This window comes from Corvus cornix, chromosome 10 (genome assembly GCF_000738735.6).
Source record: "Corvus cornix cornix isolate S_Up_H32 chromosome 10, ASM73873v5, whole genome shotgun sequence".
Taxonomy (NCBI): domain Eukaryota; kingdom Metazoa; phylum Chordata; class Aves; order Passeriformes; family Corvidae; genus Corvus; species Corvus cornix.
The window spans coordinates 9,209,350-9,222,172 of NC_046340.1; the positions used below are offsets into that span (position 1 = coordinate 9,209,350).

The 12,823-nt window shown below is 38.7% G+C and overlaps 1 protein-coding gene across 2 annotated transcripts in view; it reads right to left on the reverse strand.

Moving 5' to 3' along the window:
* Window positions 1-12,823, reverse strand: part of LOC104683911 (protein FAM169B) — a 36,522-nt gene that overhangs the window by 18,635 nt on the left and 5,064 nt on the right. Inside the window, exons 1-3 of one of the 2 annotated variants that reach the window (XM_019280712.3) lie at window positions 5,781-5,917; window positions 5,446-5,579; window positions 2,610-2,709 (exon numbers count right to left, since the gene is read on the reverse strand). In XM_019280712.3, the coding sequence (XP_019136257.1) occupies window positions 2,610-2,709; window positions 5,446-5,579; window positions 5,781-5,790 (244 nt within the window). In that variant the 5' untranslated portion in view covers window positions 5,791-5,917. Of the gene's footprint in view, window positions 1-2,609; window positions 2,710-5,445; window positions 5,580-5,780; window positions 5,918-12,823 lie in introns of those variants that run through there. The other variant, XM_010391003.4, reaches the window with a different exon arrangement.

The window sequence follows — 12,823 nt, forward strand, 5'->3', positions numbered from 1 at the left end:
TCACCCATGTTATGCTCCGTAAGCCCTTACAATGCAATTTACATTCTCATAAAAATATCTGTACAGATATACTAACAGAACACAACACTTAGCCCATCAAAAATAAATTAAAAATGCTTCCAACCAAGACCAAGTCCTACAGAAAAGCTGCCATACCCATTTTCTCTTTGAAATATGCAGATCATTTCAAACTACAAGGTACACATTGCTTCTGGACAACCCACCTTATCACGATGATCAGAAATAAATCTCAGTGGTGGAATCCACCCCTCTTCAAACCAATTTTCAATAGTTAAATGCCATCAAACTGAAGCACAGTATGTGGGGACAAGCAGGAAATTTGCTTCTAAGAGCTCCCCGGCTGGGGAAAAAAACTAAAATGCAGTGGACAGGTAGGGAAAAAGAAGAGATCAACTACAGCAAGATTGTTTCCCTCGTCCATCTGGATGAAACTTGTTTCACAAGAAAAGTGTAAAACTCAAGTGAGGAAAAGAAAGTTATGTAACTTGTTAAATGTTTTCATTTTCTGCCCGTAAAGTAAAATGTTCTTAAAGTAACAAAGACTAAGTTAAAATATATTGCCTGTCTCTGAAGGAATTGGGTTTTGAATCAATTTGATCTGTTCATTGGTCAGAACAAAAGGTCATGTAGGTGAGCAAACCTACAGGTGGAGCTGCCACATTAGCAGAGTCTGCCACCCTAAGACTCAAATCCAAATCTGCTGAGCTGTGGGAAAAATTTTAGGACAAAATACTTCAAATGTATACATCCATGTGTACAGGTATGCACACACACCCCAGCAGGCTTTAAAGAACTAACGAAAACTTATTAAAACTCATCTAAAGAAAAAAAGTCGCATCAGTCAAATCTGATGTGTGCAGGAAGACTGGTCACATGTTTATAGTATATAAAATACAGAAACAAAGAACTTCCAGTAAAATCCTTTAAATCATACTTTTGGAAGGAAGTATCAAAGGCCAGGTGATGTAGGCCTTATTTAAATAACCAGACTTCCTGATTTCTCTGTTCCTCTGACTCTGGACTGGTAACTTAAGCTGAAATTTTGCAAGGGGGGGGTCACAGCAGTCAGTCAGGCTGCTGTTTATAATATAATAAGGTGTTTATTCTGCTAGGTTTGTTTTTAATGAAGATAGCTATCATGTAATTAAGGCTCCAATTGGACTTGTTTGACTTGTTCCTGTGAGAAATCATTTTTTCTTGTGTGCACATATCTCATTAATACTTCTTGTTCCTAATACTGTGAGATCATTTAACTGAAGAGCTGTGCTAAATGCACTTTCACCTGCATCTATTTAATAATTCTTTATTTCTGCTTTGTAGTTACAGATCCAAATTCCTCTTGTGCAACCTAAGCTAACTCAATGCTGTTTTCAGCTCCGTTCCTTTGAACATGAGTCAGGAGGTGAGCACAACTGCACTAAGAGGATCTGGTGTAGATGCTTCTCTCCTTTATCACACCAGTGACTACCTCTCTTTGGAAAAACATTAATGGAATATATAAATTAGTGTCAGGAAAGTAATTCTACATCAATAGTTTTAGAGGGACCAGAAAGTCTTTTGACTACCCTTGGAACTTGGAAAGGTCTCCTACCTTCTACTGTGAATCACAGCCCATTAGCAAAGGTCCAACTGAAATCCGACGTAGAAGGAGCTGGAAAACTGCAGAGTTCACCTCTAACCACAGGTGATTTTAATCTGCTTTTTGTTCTTCTGAAGAAATTTCCTGGTTACAGGGTAGGACTGAACAATGAACACTTACACTAACAGAACCTGTTCTAGGAGTGCAAGATCATTACCTGACACACTTCAGAACTGAACCAAGAATTTTGCTTTGCCTTTGCTGTACTATTAAGAATACTGACTATTAAAGCCTTTCAGGCATACTTTATAGCTTATCCTTTTAAAAAAGTACACTCTTAATGACAGATGTCATCAGTTTGCTGCCACATTTGGAAGCTGGAAGCTTAAGAGGTTTCATGTGTTCTGTATTTCCTAAGTGACACAGTGAGTCAATGCAAAAGTTCATGTCCTCATTGTAGATACTCCAAAAATTCTACAGCCCATTGCTTCACAACACCAAGACTCCTCATTTAATCTACACACCAGCAGATAACCCTCACACACCAGTACTGGAAATAAAAGGCAATTAAACCTAGGGCTGAAAAAAAAGTCATAAAGTAAAAAAAAGAATATGAATAAGAATCAGTAAGAAGCAATACAATTTCATACCTGTATTTCATTTTTTAAGGATTTCAGGATTCTATCCAAACTATAATGTGTTAAATTTTACATCATTCTGTAATAGAAAAAATATTATCCTGTCGAATAAAGCCAGAAAGAATAACAGATTTAGCCAAGGTGATTTTTCAGCTACCAGCAGAAAATTTATGCATAGAATTTAAAAGCCCTGATTGTCAATTCTTCCATCTAATCAGCAGCCCACTGACACAAATCCTTAATAGATAAACTGAAACCACTTCATATCCAAAACAAAACCCAGAATATTTAAATACATAAACAAGCAGGCCATCTTAAAGGTTAAGAAATTACAACTACTCAAATTTCAAAATATTTTGACCAATTCTAACCTGTCTCCTTATCCTTTGGATCAGTTAACAGCAACAGTTTGCAAGCAGGATTATTTCGGTAGAGAGGGACAAAACACACACAGGAATCTTCAAGTTTAACCTAGAAAACAAACAAGCCCTGTAGCTCTTTGTACTGCAGAGCTCACAAGAAGTACTTCATGTATCAGATGCACTTATGACATGTTTTATTGACATGCTTTACTGACATGCATGGTACAAGCTTAGCACAACACCCTCTCAATCCTTAACTTCAAGGCACCAAAATATACATAATATTCTAATATTAGCCATAAGGAAAGTTAATTTAAAAGAAATCAAGCTACTGAAGCTAGTGAAGACCTTAAGGCTGACTTGCCCTGGTTAGTACATAACCTAGCTTTGAACACTGTCACACGCAGACAAATGGTGTTATGAAAGACCAGACACATCAAATGAAAACAAATACAACTTGCACTTCTTACAGCATCCTCCAGCTGAGGACTTGTGGTGTTTTGCAAACAATGAATTAAGCCTCAGGGTACAGGGAGTATCAAAGCATTAGGGCAGTGCCTGGGCAGTTTATCTTTGAGGCATAGCAAGGGTAGATAATTGGCACAAGGTGGTTGAGTTGAAGGCAAAGCTAAAATCAAAATGCAGCTCTCAAGCTTTTGCTCTTAGACTAAACTTCTAAATGATATGACACACAAACACAAAATTACTGTGCTCCAACAGCTCTATATGCATGGAAATGACGATTTCCATATGAATATTGCAAATGCTGTCATGTAAGTTTAGGTACAGGCAAAGAGCGTGCATGACTTAGCACAGTATGTACTGTACTTTCCAAAATCCGGTCCATTGTGTATGTGTGGGTGTGCCTCTCTCTCTAATTGCACCCATTTGTCAGTTTGCTAAGAAACTCAAATCAGTCACGTGTTACATTTAATATTTCTTGGTACATGGAAGAAATATGAATATGGATTATTCAGGATAACAACTCTAAGCTGAAACCAGTGAACCAGTGTTCACTAGTTGATGACTGCCAGAATCCTGGAAGCATCTATGCAAACACTGGACTCCAGGAAAGAAAACCTTGAAAACTGCTTGAAATCTGTATTCATGAGCTTGCCTAAATCTCAGTCTGTTCTGGGGATTCAGTCGTTCTTTGCATGCTTCAAACATAACAGCATCGATGTCATAATGGCACCTGGGAACATTTCCATAATGAAAAAGCCAGGACTACTTCCAATAGTGCCACGATTGTTATTTTGTTTGATAAGGTAATGTGCACTTTCACAGGTGTTAACAAGAGCAGCACGAGCCAAGCATAGCTTTGTGCGTGGCCACTGCCAACAGGCTTCCATCCTGACTCGCAGTAATCCTTGCTATTTGTGTGCTGGGTGCTTGACCAAGCCATACCAAAAAGAAGTTCTGTGACCCCAGCAAGTGGGATGACAGCCACTTAACTCCTGTGAAATAATTATTCACTGTTGCCTGTCCTGCCACTTGAAACCTGCTTTAATTCAGATGCAGAAGGGGAAAGAATGCTTGGTAATGCAGCCATTATCCAAACACCTAACCCCTGTCCTTCAGGTTATAGGTATGTAACAGAGATTGTTAGCTGGGATGTTCACTGGGAATAGGAGTTTTGCTTTATTACATTTAAATTATTTTTAATTACAAAACATCACCATTCTTTGAGCTATTTATTATAGAGCATAAGGAAAAAGGCAATACAGCAAGAACACTACCATTACTTATGCCCTTGACTGGCTGGCTGACTGCAGATTAGATTAGACCTGAATTAAATGAAGGCAAAGAGAAATGTGTTGCTATGAGACTCAAATCAGTCATGTGATATATTTAAGGGCTGGTGACAAGCCACAAAATCAAGACAGTTGTGAATCAAAAGCCAGTAGTCCACCTTTAACTGATCTCAGTGTGAGTGGCTATTGCAGGAATACACTCAGCACTGCCTGGGATTTTAACCTCTCCTCCCTTCTACTGGAACAGCAAATGAACCTCTGAAAGTACAACCAGGCATGAAAGGTAAGGACACAGAAGGCCTAAACTGGGGGATCTCTGCATGTTCAGTCTGTTTGTATTTAACCCTACAGGCTCCACTAGAGGGCATTAAAAGAGTATTTAAACCCAGTTACATTCCCAGCTCAAAGCCGAAGTTGAATCCACCTGGAAGAGCATTTTTCTAGAAACTACTGCACATTATTTTCCTAAATTGCAGAAAGGCTACCGTATTCTAAACATTCATTTTAACTAATCCAATTTCTGCTTTGATAGTACAATAACAGGTACCTCAGCACACCTTTTATGATCTACAAAGTGCTAAGAATTAAAGGTTTCATAGGTTGACTGAAGTAAAAAATTTTAATAGGCCTGTTCAGCCATCTCTATTCCACCCAGGTGTCTTAGGAACAGAATTCCTTTGGGAGAAATCCACACTCAAAATTACCAATATAAGTATTGGAAAGAATGGAAACAAAAGATAGACTGTTGTCACAATGCCTGTGTAAACTGCACAGTAGAGGCAGAGTACAGAGCAGCACCATGGCATAAATCTATAAAATTCACTTTTGATTCAGTCCTGTACGGAGGCAGGTCAAGACACAAAGTTCATCAAAGTGCTTCAAACCCTCTTCCACACTCAGAGGGTTTTAGATTTGGGATTTAAGTTTATCTCTCATTTACAGCATGCAAACTATTTGAAATAATGCAGGATTATTTTAAGAGATCTGCAATCCAGCCACACCAGTTTACCCCTATTAACAGACCATGAGCACAACCCATCAATTAATTTGCAAATATCTAACTTGCAGCACGAGAAACATCAGCCTACTACCTCTCCTCCTCCCGGGATGGAAAAAACATCAGGAGTGGACAATGATTTCTTCACGAGTTTTTCATAGTATGTTTCAGCATCTGCTTGCAGAGCCTCTGGATCTCCTGCTACTGTATCAACCAAGTAAAGCTGACCTGTGATTAAAAAAAAACACAAGATACTTTTACTTTTTAAATTAACTAAGAAACATAAGTCTTAAAACCTCAGTTTCCCCGGCAGCTGCTTGGCGTGGCTGGGCCTTAATGATCTCATTAGAGCCTTCTGTATAATCCTAGTCTAAAATAGTAAGGCTCATAAAAACCTATCTGTATGCTATTTATCTATATGTTATTTACCTCTTGACATGCAATTTTACAAAGCAGAACCATGACAGCACCAAATCACACTTGTCTCCTTTGAATTCAACAAGCACAGTCTCAAATTTCTCTAGGCGTAAGTAAATTGCTTTACAGCTGGAAGAGAAAAAAAAATTCTTCAAAATACAGCCTGAGTTTAGCACTGTCCAGAAACATAACAAGGAAAGAATTCCAAAGCTTCCATTCTTTCTTGGAAGACAGCCCCTTTTTGGGTCAGTCTACGATCTGTTGTTTGTCATTAACTTTTTCCTTCTCTTTTTTGAGTAACATCAGATGGGCATTTTCACAACAATGAAATAATATAAAAAATTTACCTACAAAAGACTTTCTAAAATAGTAACATCATCTTTTATGCAACTTAACTTTGAATCAAGGCGACTCAGTGCTGGAGGGTATTTGTTAACTGCATGCAAACAAAAATTACATATATCTGATGCTTGTTACCTAAATGCAAAGTTCAACTTGGTGTTCCTCAAGAAGCAATAACCTCCTCCTGATATAACAAACCAGACTCTCTGGTGGCTCAGCACCAGCCCAAGAACACAACAGAAAATGTGTTAACAGCCCAAACAATATCCTACAACTCTTCTATCACAGGAAGTCAATAGCTTCAATTTAAGGGGCTTTCAATCAAGCTACACCTGCAACTCTTGTAAGCCCCTAACTAAGGACCAAATCTTCTACCACACAGCTGTAGCTGGTATCTTAGCTCTGAATCCTACATTTTTAATCATGGTTTGGTCTCACATGGCAGCTCCCGTGGTAAGTTAAACGTGAAATAACTGCACTGATAGTAAAGTAAATGGCTGAGTCAATGAAGAGTCTTAAAAGGACCGGTGCAAGACCTGTCTATACTAAGATTAACAAACTATGAATCATACAGGTACCTATATACATATTGAAAATGATACCTTTCCACATAAAAGTAGGAGCATGGGATTTGTATTAGCAGGTCAGACTATTCACCCATGGTCCCACCATTCTACTTCCAGCAGTGATCAGTATCTGATTCCTCAGCAAAATGATAAGAAAATTAAAATGCTTAAAATGCTTTAAACACTATTTTCCTGCCCTTTGCAGGCAACCAGCTTCCATCCTGAGGCTTGGCAGCAAAGCTGTGTACTCAGAATGCTGAAGAGAAGCTGCTCTGTAAATGGGTTTCATAGCATGTTCATATGTGACAAAATGGGAGAGAAAAGAGCTTTGCAACACTGGCAAGTCGAGTCACAGTATAAAATCCCAGGCAGTACTTAAACACCATCGAAGCAAAGAAGTTATGTCAGGAGAGAAATTAAAGATTATTATTCAAAAGTTTGGTAATTCACAAAAGTAAATTTACTAGTAAATTAATCCTTTACAAAAGAGCAGCATGTAAGACTTGAGTTTAGCACAAAGAAAAATATTTGCTAAGCTAATAAATACTGTTCATGAGGTGCTGCTTACAAGGCTCCGTCCTGCCACAGTGCAGCCAATGCAACTTAACAGCACAGTCGTGTTTTCTCCTCACTGAACAAGCAATTAACTTTCTGCTACATAATAAGCTTGTACTCTAAGGTAACAAGGCCCACTTGAAGGACGAAATAAAGTCACAGATTAGATAATGAGGCACTAGAGAAAACTTCTGATCAACTTTCCATCAATACAGCTTTGCACAAAACTACTCTCTTCCTCTAAGAAATACTTTTAGATTTCCAGTGAACATGTCTTTCCTGTGCAATACACTGAAAAGGCCCAAGTGAGGTAAGAGCACATATTCCAACAAAAGCAAAATCCAAAAATTTTTCATGAAGAAAAAAAATGTCAAGGGGGTAGAGAGAGCGAGGTTCCTTTAGGAACAATATGGAACAGAAGTGTCACTTTAGGGTACTCTGGAATGGCCTCAAGAAGTCAGTGGTGCTAGGGCTGGCTTTTGTGAACACCTCCCCAAAATGTGCACACGCATGCACATACCACTCATACTGCTCAGCTGCCATAGGCAGGGGAAAAATCAGTTGTCTGGATTTCTTTTTATGTTAACTGATGTATTTCCAAGTTTTTCCAAGTACAAAGTGACAAAATAACATTTGCCCAGCTGTATATGTCCCTTTTACACTTCTTTTGTATACAGACACAAGAAAAAAACCCCTCAAAGTCCGTAACTATTGTTATTAGGCACTCAACTAAATCAATTAATTACCACTGGCTAACAGGATATTATAAAGGTTGCTAAATCAAATGCAAAATAACCTAACTTTGCTTTAAAATAAAAGCAGTGCTGTTCTCCCAGGAGTGCTTCAGTCTGAGGCCCAATCAGCATCTTGGGATATCAAAATTATGAAGTTCCAATTTTGACCTAATTGGAATTACAGGATTTTATTTGAATTTGATCTTACCTAGCAGCAACAAAAGAGCACGTGGTGGCAGCCAGTCTGCCAGGACCCTGCCAGCAGCTCCTGTGAGGGGCTCTGTGCTCAAAGGGTTACCCGAGTCACAAAAGGGGCCTCCTGCTGTAGCCACAGAGGAGGGACCATAAACCAGGAGAGTAAATTTAGAACGGGAGGCCTCCTGCACTAGAGGGATTCCTGACATTGGGGCTGACATCTTAAACAGCCAAAGCTGCTAAACAAGGTCAAGGCACCATCGAGGTGGATGGTGGAGCAGCAGTGGCAGGACAGACAGGTACCAGCCTTTGTCTTCTGCAGGGCACGGGCATTCAGGGCAAAGGACATGGAAGCTTTGCAATTCCACAGGGAAAAACTTATCCAGAGACAAATAAATGAGAAACCCAATGAGCACATTTCCATTTCAGGCATACAGAATAGATTTTAAAGCAAAAACTAGCAGCGCATCTGCTTCTCTCTTTTGTTTCCATGGAGCAGTCTGGGCCACATTCTCAAGTGAGGATGTGCAAGTACATCTCCTCTCACTCTGGTGATCTGTCATCAATTTGCACTAAGAATCTGATTTTTTTAAAGTGAAAAGCTACAGCTAAAACCAGCTATAAATACCAGCAGGCACTGCCCATACAGCTCAGTCATCTTTAGGAGATCCTACCTTCCAGAACCTCAGCCTAAAACATTGTCTAACTCTGACAAAAAGGAATAAACCAAGGCCCCTGCTTCAGTGTAGACCCCTAAGCTCATATTTTTCTACTCCCACTGCTATTGCACCCCTTGTCTCCTCCAGAAGAGAGAACTGGATTTCATGGGGGTTTCATCAAGTGGACAAATATACTCCTCGAAAGGTAAAAGTCACACAAATTTTACTTCACTTAGGACCCACAAAGGTCACTATGTGGGAATCCAGATATCTCATCAGCACACATATGTTCTGCATCAGGTAGATAAATGCAATCACAAAATGGGAGACAGTATTCTACCCTAAACTAGAATTAATTTTTGTGAATTAGAGACAGACCCCCATCATTACAGATTCAGCAAGAATTTCATTCTATCAGGTAAAGTAAGCAGGAAATATTTTTCCATGGGCAAAAGAATTTATTCTCAATACAACAGAAAACACATGGTGCATACAGTCATATGTGAAATTCCAGAAGTGAAACTACAGACTGTTGTAATGTCCAAAGGTAAAGGAGATACTTCCATCTAATCAGATATTCTGAAGCTTCATTGAAAAGTTATTTTTGACCATGAAGCCAATACACAATTTACTAAACAAGAGCTATTTCCTAGAACCATGGCATGGTTTGGGTAGAAAGTGACTGTAAAGAGCATCTCATTCCAACCCCCTGCCATGGGCAGGGATACCTTCCATTATCCCACGTTGCTCCAAGCCCTGTCCAACCTGGCCTCGAACACTTCCAGGGATGGGGGATATTTGCTTTCATTGTTAAGAATCTTCTATTCCTACATTCACGTGTAGCTAATTAATACTGTTCCCTTAAGCCAACAAAGTTGGTGATGCAGTTTTGTTTCAGACTAGACACACCACTGTCTTGATTAAGATGCATTGAGGTATTGCTGGTCCTCCCAGGAAAGTCAGACTTGTTGAAATGCCCATTTCAGAGATTTGTAAGGGCATTTAGAATGCAGCCAGATTGTAAAGCAAAATACATCAACCTCGCTGTAGATGAAGCATGAAAAGTGTTATGTCTGAAGTGAATTAATCATTTATCCTACAACTACTTTTTAATGTTCTACAAACACAGAGAAGGATACTACATGCATCCATTAAGAACTGTATGTTTACAGAAGAGCCATCAGTCACCACAGGATTTGTATCTGGATTTTGTACATTTGGGCAAATTTGTGCATAATTTTACATGTAAAAATATGAAAAATACCTCCAATTTCTAGTGCTGTAGGAACAAGAGAGATAAAAAGGACTTAACATCTCCAATTTTCAAGTTTCTTTTTTTTAATTCAGTTTTGCCATTTCTAATGCTTGCAATAGCAGCACTGGCTTTGTTTATTGGCTTTATTTTAATGTTAATATATTTCACAAAAACAAAAAAACACAACCACAAAAAAAACAACTTCAGCAGGTTTTAAGTGTTTCTGATGATATTCTGAAGGGTTTTGTCCAAGAAGTATCTTCCTTTTTTTTCTTTTAAAATCAAAACCCACTTTTCAATATGAGACGAACATGCACCAAAACAAAATGACAGTATATCATGTCAATATATAGGAGGGAGTGTTGTTGTAACTAAACCATGCAACTGAGACTAGAACTCCTATGATTTATTCTTAACACAGGTGTGGCCCCTAACAAATCACTGCATCTTCTGACTGGTTTCTTATCAGTTAAGTGTACATCTTATCTACCACTTCAGAAGGGTGTGATGTTTTCCTTATCAGTGCCTCTGAAGCCACGATGTAAAAAGACTGAGAAGTCACATAACATAAATTGTTCTCAGTTCTCCCGCGGACTGTCACTGTCATACTACGGAAGCACAGCCAGGACAGTGTCTATTGAATAACTATTTTTTTTGCCCTTCTAAACCACACACACATGATTGAAGTGCTGTCCCTCACCCTCTCACAGGAGCAGGAGCTCTGTGATAAACAGCAGGGCTTCACATCAACTCTTCTCTTTCCCTTCCCATGAGCCTGAACAACTCCAGGCATGTGGTTATCGTTAGACAACCATATTTGTTTAACCTTTCAAAGGAAGGAAGAGGTCTTTGGCACACTCCCGGGAGTACACGCAGAACCTGACTCTCACATCCTGAATTTAATTGAGCAAATACATGTCAAAAACCCAAATTCTGGTGTAAGTGAAACTGCAGTATCATAACAACATGTGGTGGCAGCGGAGCCAGCGGGTAAATGCCAGGGTGCGGTATCTGTCCAGCACAGCAAGGCAGCTCTGCACCACGTGCTGCACATCATCCATGAAAACAGTGTCCTTCCACTGCACTGCTTTCCCTCATTACTAACAGAACAAGAACTCTTGGAATATTCAGGATGCAAAAGTTGCATTGGCACTAACAGGTTTGTATGTTTCAATCCCAAAATTCCATTCATATATCACTATTCCATCACAACCCAAATGGCAAAAAGGGCTTCAGGAGACAAACTAAATAAAAGTTTCTCTCTGTAAATAATCTTCAACTGTGGAATCCATAACTGAAGGCAGAGGGGAAAAAATAATCCTAATACCACTCCCAATCAAGAAACCTGTTTGATTAATTAGATGAGTTCAGCTATACATGTCATTGCTACAAATTTTGTCACTCAAATGGAGGGCAGACCAAATGTTAGGTATTCCAAACACAGGCTGCTATCCTGCTAGCTATGCTGTTCCCACAAACATATTTTTACTACTGATTTCAAAAAAGAGAAGAAAAAAGCTTTAGGTATACGCATATATTTAGTTGGCTGTAGATGAGAAAAGGCTCTAAAAAATGTCAAACACCTTCCATTTTCACACACTTCCATGAGCTCTGAAGGCCTTCAGAATCTTCTATTACCAGGTCTACAATACACATGTTATTCATTTTCCAAAACTTAAGGTAATCCACAATTTTTGAAATGGAAAAAAAAAAAAACAGACAAGGAAATTAAATAATTGATTTAATTATTTAGCTTTTTTAAATAAAAATACTTAGCTGAAACCACATTAATTAAAATGTTTTGAAGGCTCAAAAAGCAAGTGTATATTGAGGGAAGTCACAAAATGGTGAGTGCATATTGAAGGGATATTTCCTCCACTTTAACCTGCACTACTCCCATAATGGAAGTTCCATCAAATAGGTTTCAACTTTATCTATTTTTCCTCAGATGGATCTTTAGCAGTGTTACACTTACAAATATAAAGCCACATCCAACTCATAGTACAAATAAACTGAAATACATCTGTGTAAACAGGCTACCCCTGTCCTATTACACACACAATGCACATCTGGACTGGCATGTCTAGCAAAAAGTTTTAACCTAATGTAATTGAAAAAAGCTGAGGTATTACAGCACAGAAACAGACTTTACAAACAAAAACTGCACCATACTGTTAAACCATGGAAGTGCTACCAGCTGTAGCTATGACATATCAGAATTCATACTTCTGCACATTTAACTTTGTTTTTCACAGAGCTTAGATGTAAAAAGAAAGAGGCAGCTTACAGAATAATTCAGGGAAAAAATACAATGCTGGAGAAAAGGGAGATTTAGGATTGTCATTAATTAAGGCTTTAAGGTTCATATTCACATCAGGTTTTCCAAGGAAATTCTATCAATTCAGTGGGATTGCTGCTAATACCTCTGAACTTGTGAACATCAGCATCAAGTTCTTAATAAATACTGGTTTTCATACAATCAAGAAATGGGCAGAAGTGTCCCAGGAACAATCTAACTTTGACTTTTCAGGCAGAGATATGGATTTTGGAATCATAAAATGGTTCAGGTGTGAAGGGACCTTAAAGATCATCAATTCCCTGCCATGGACAGGCACACCTTCCACTATCCCAGGTTGCTCCAAGCCCTGTTCCAAACTGGCCTTGGACACTTCCAGGGATGGGGCAGCCACAGCTTCTCTGGCTTCAAACTTGTCTTTTCTTGCATTTGGCAGCAAAAAAAAATCAAAAT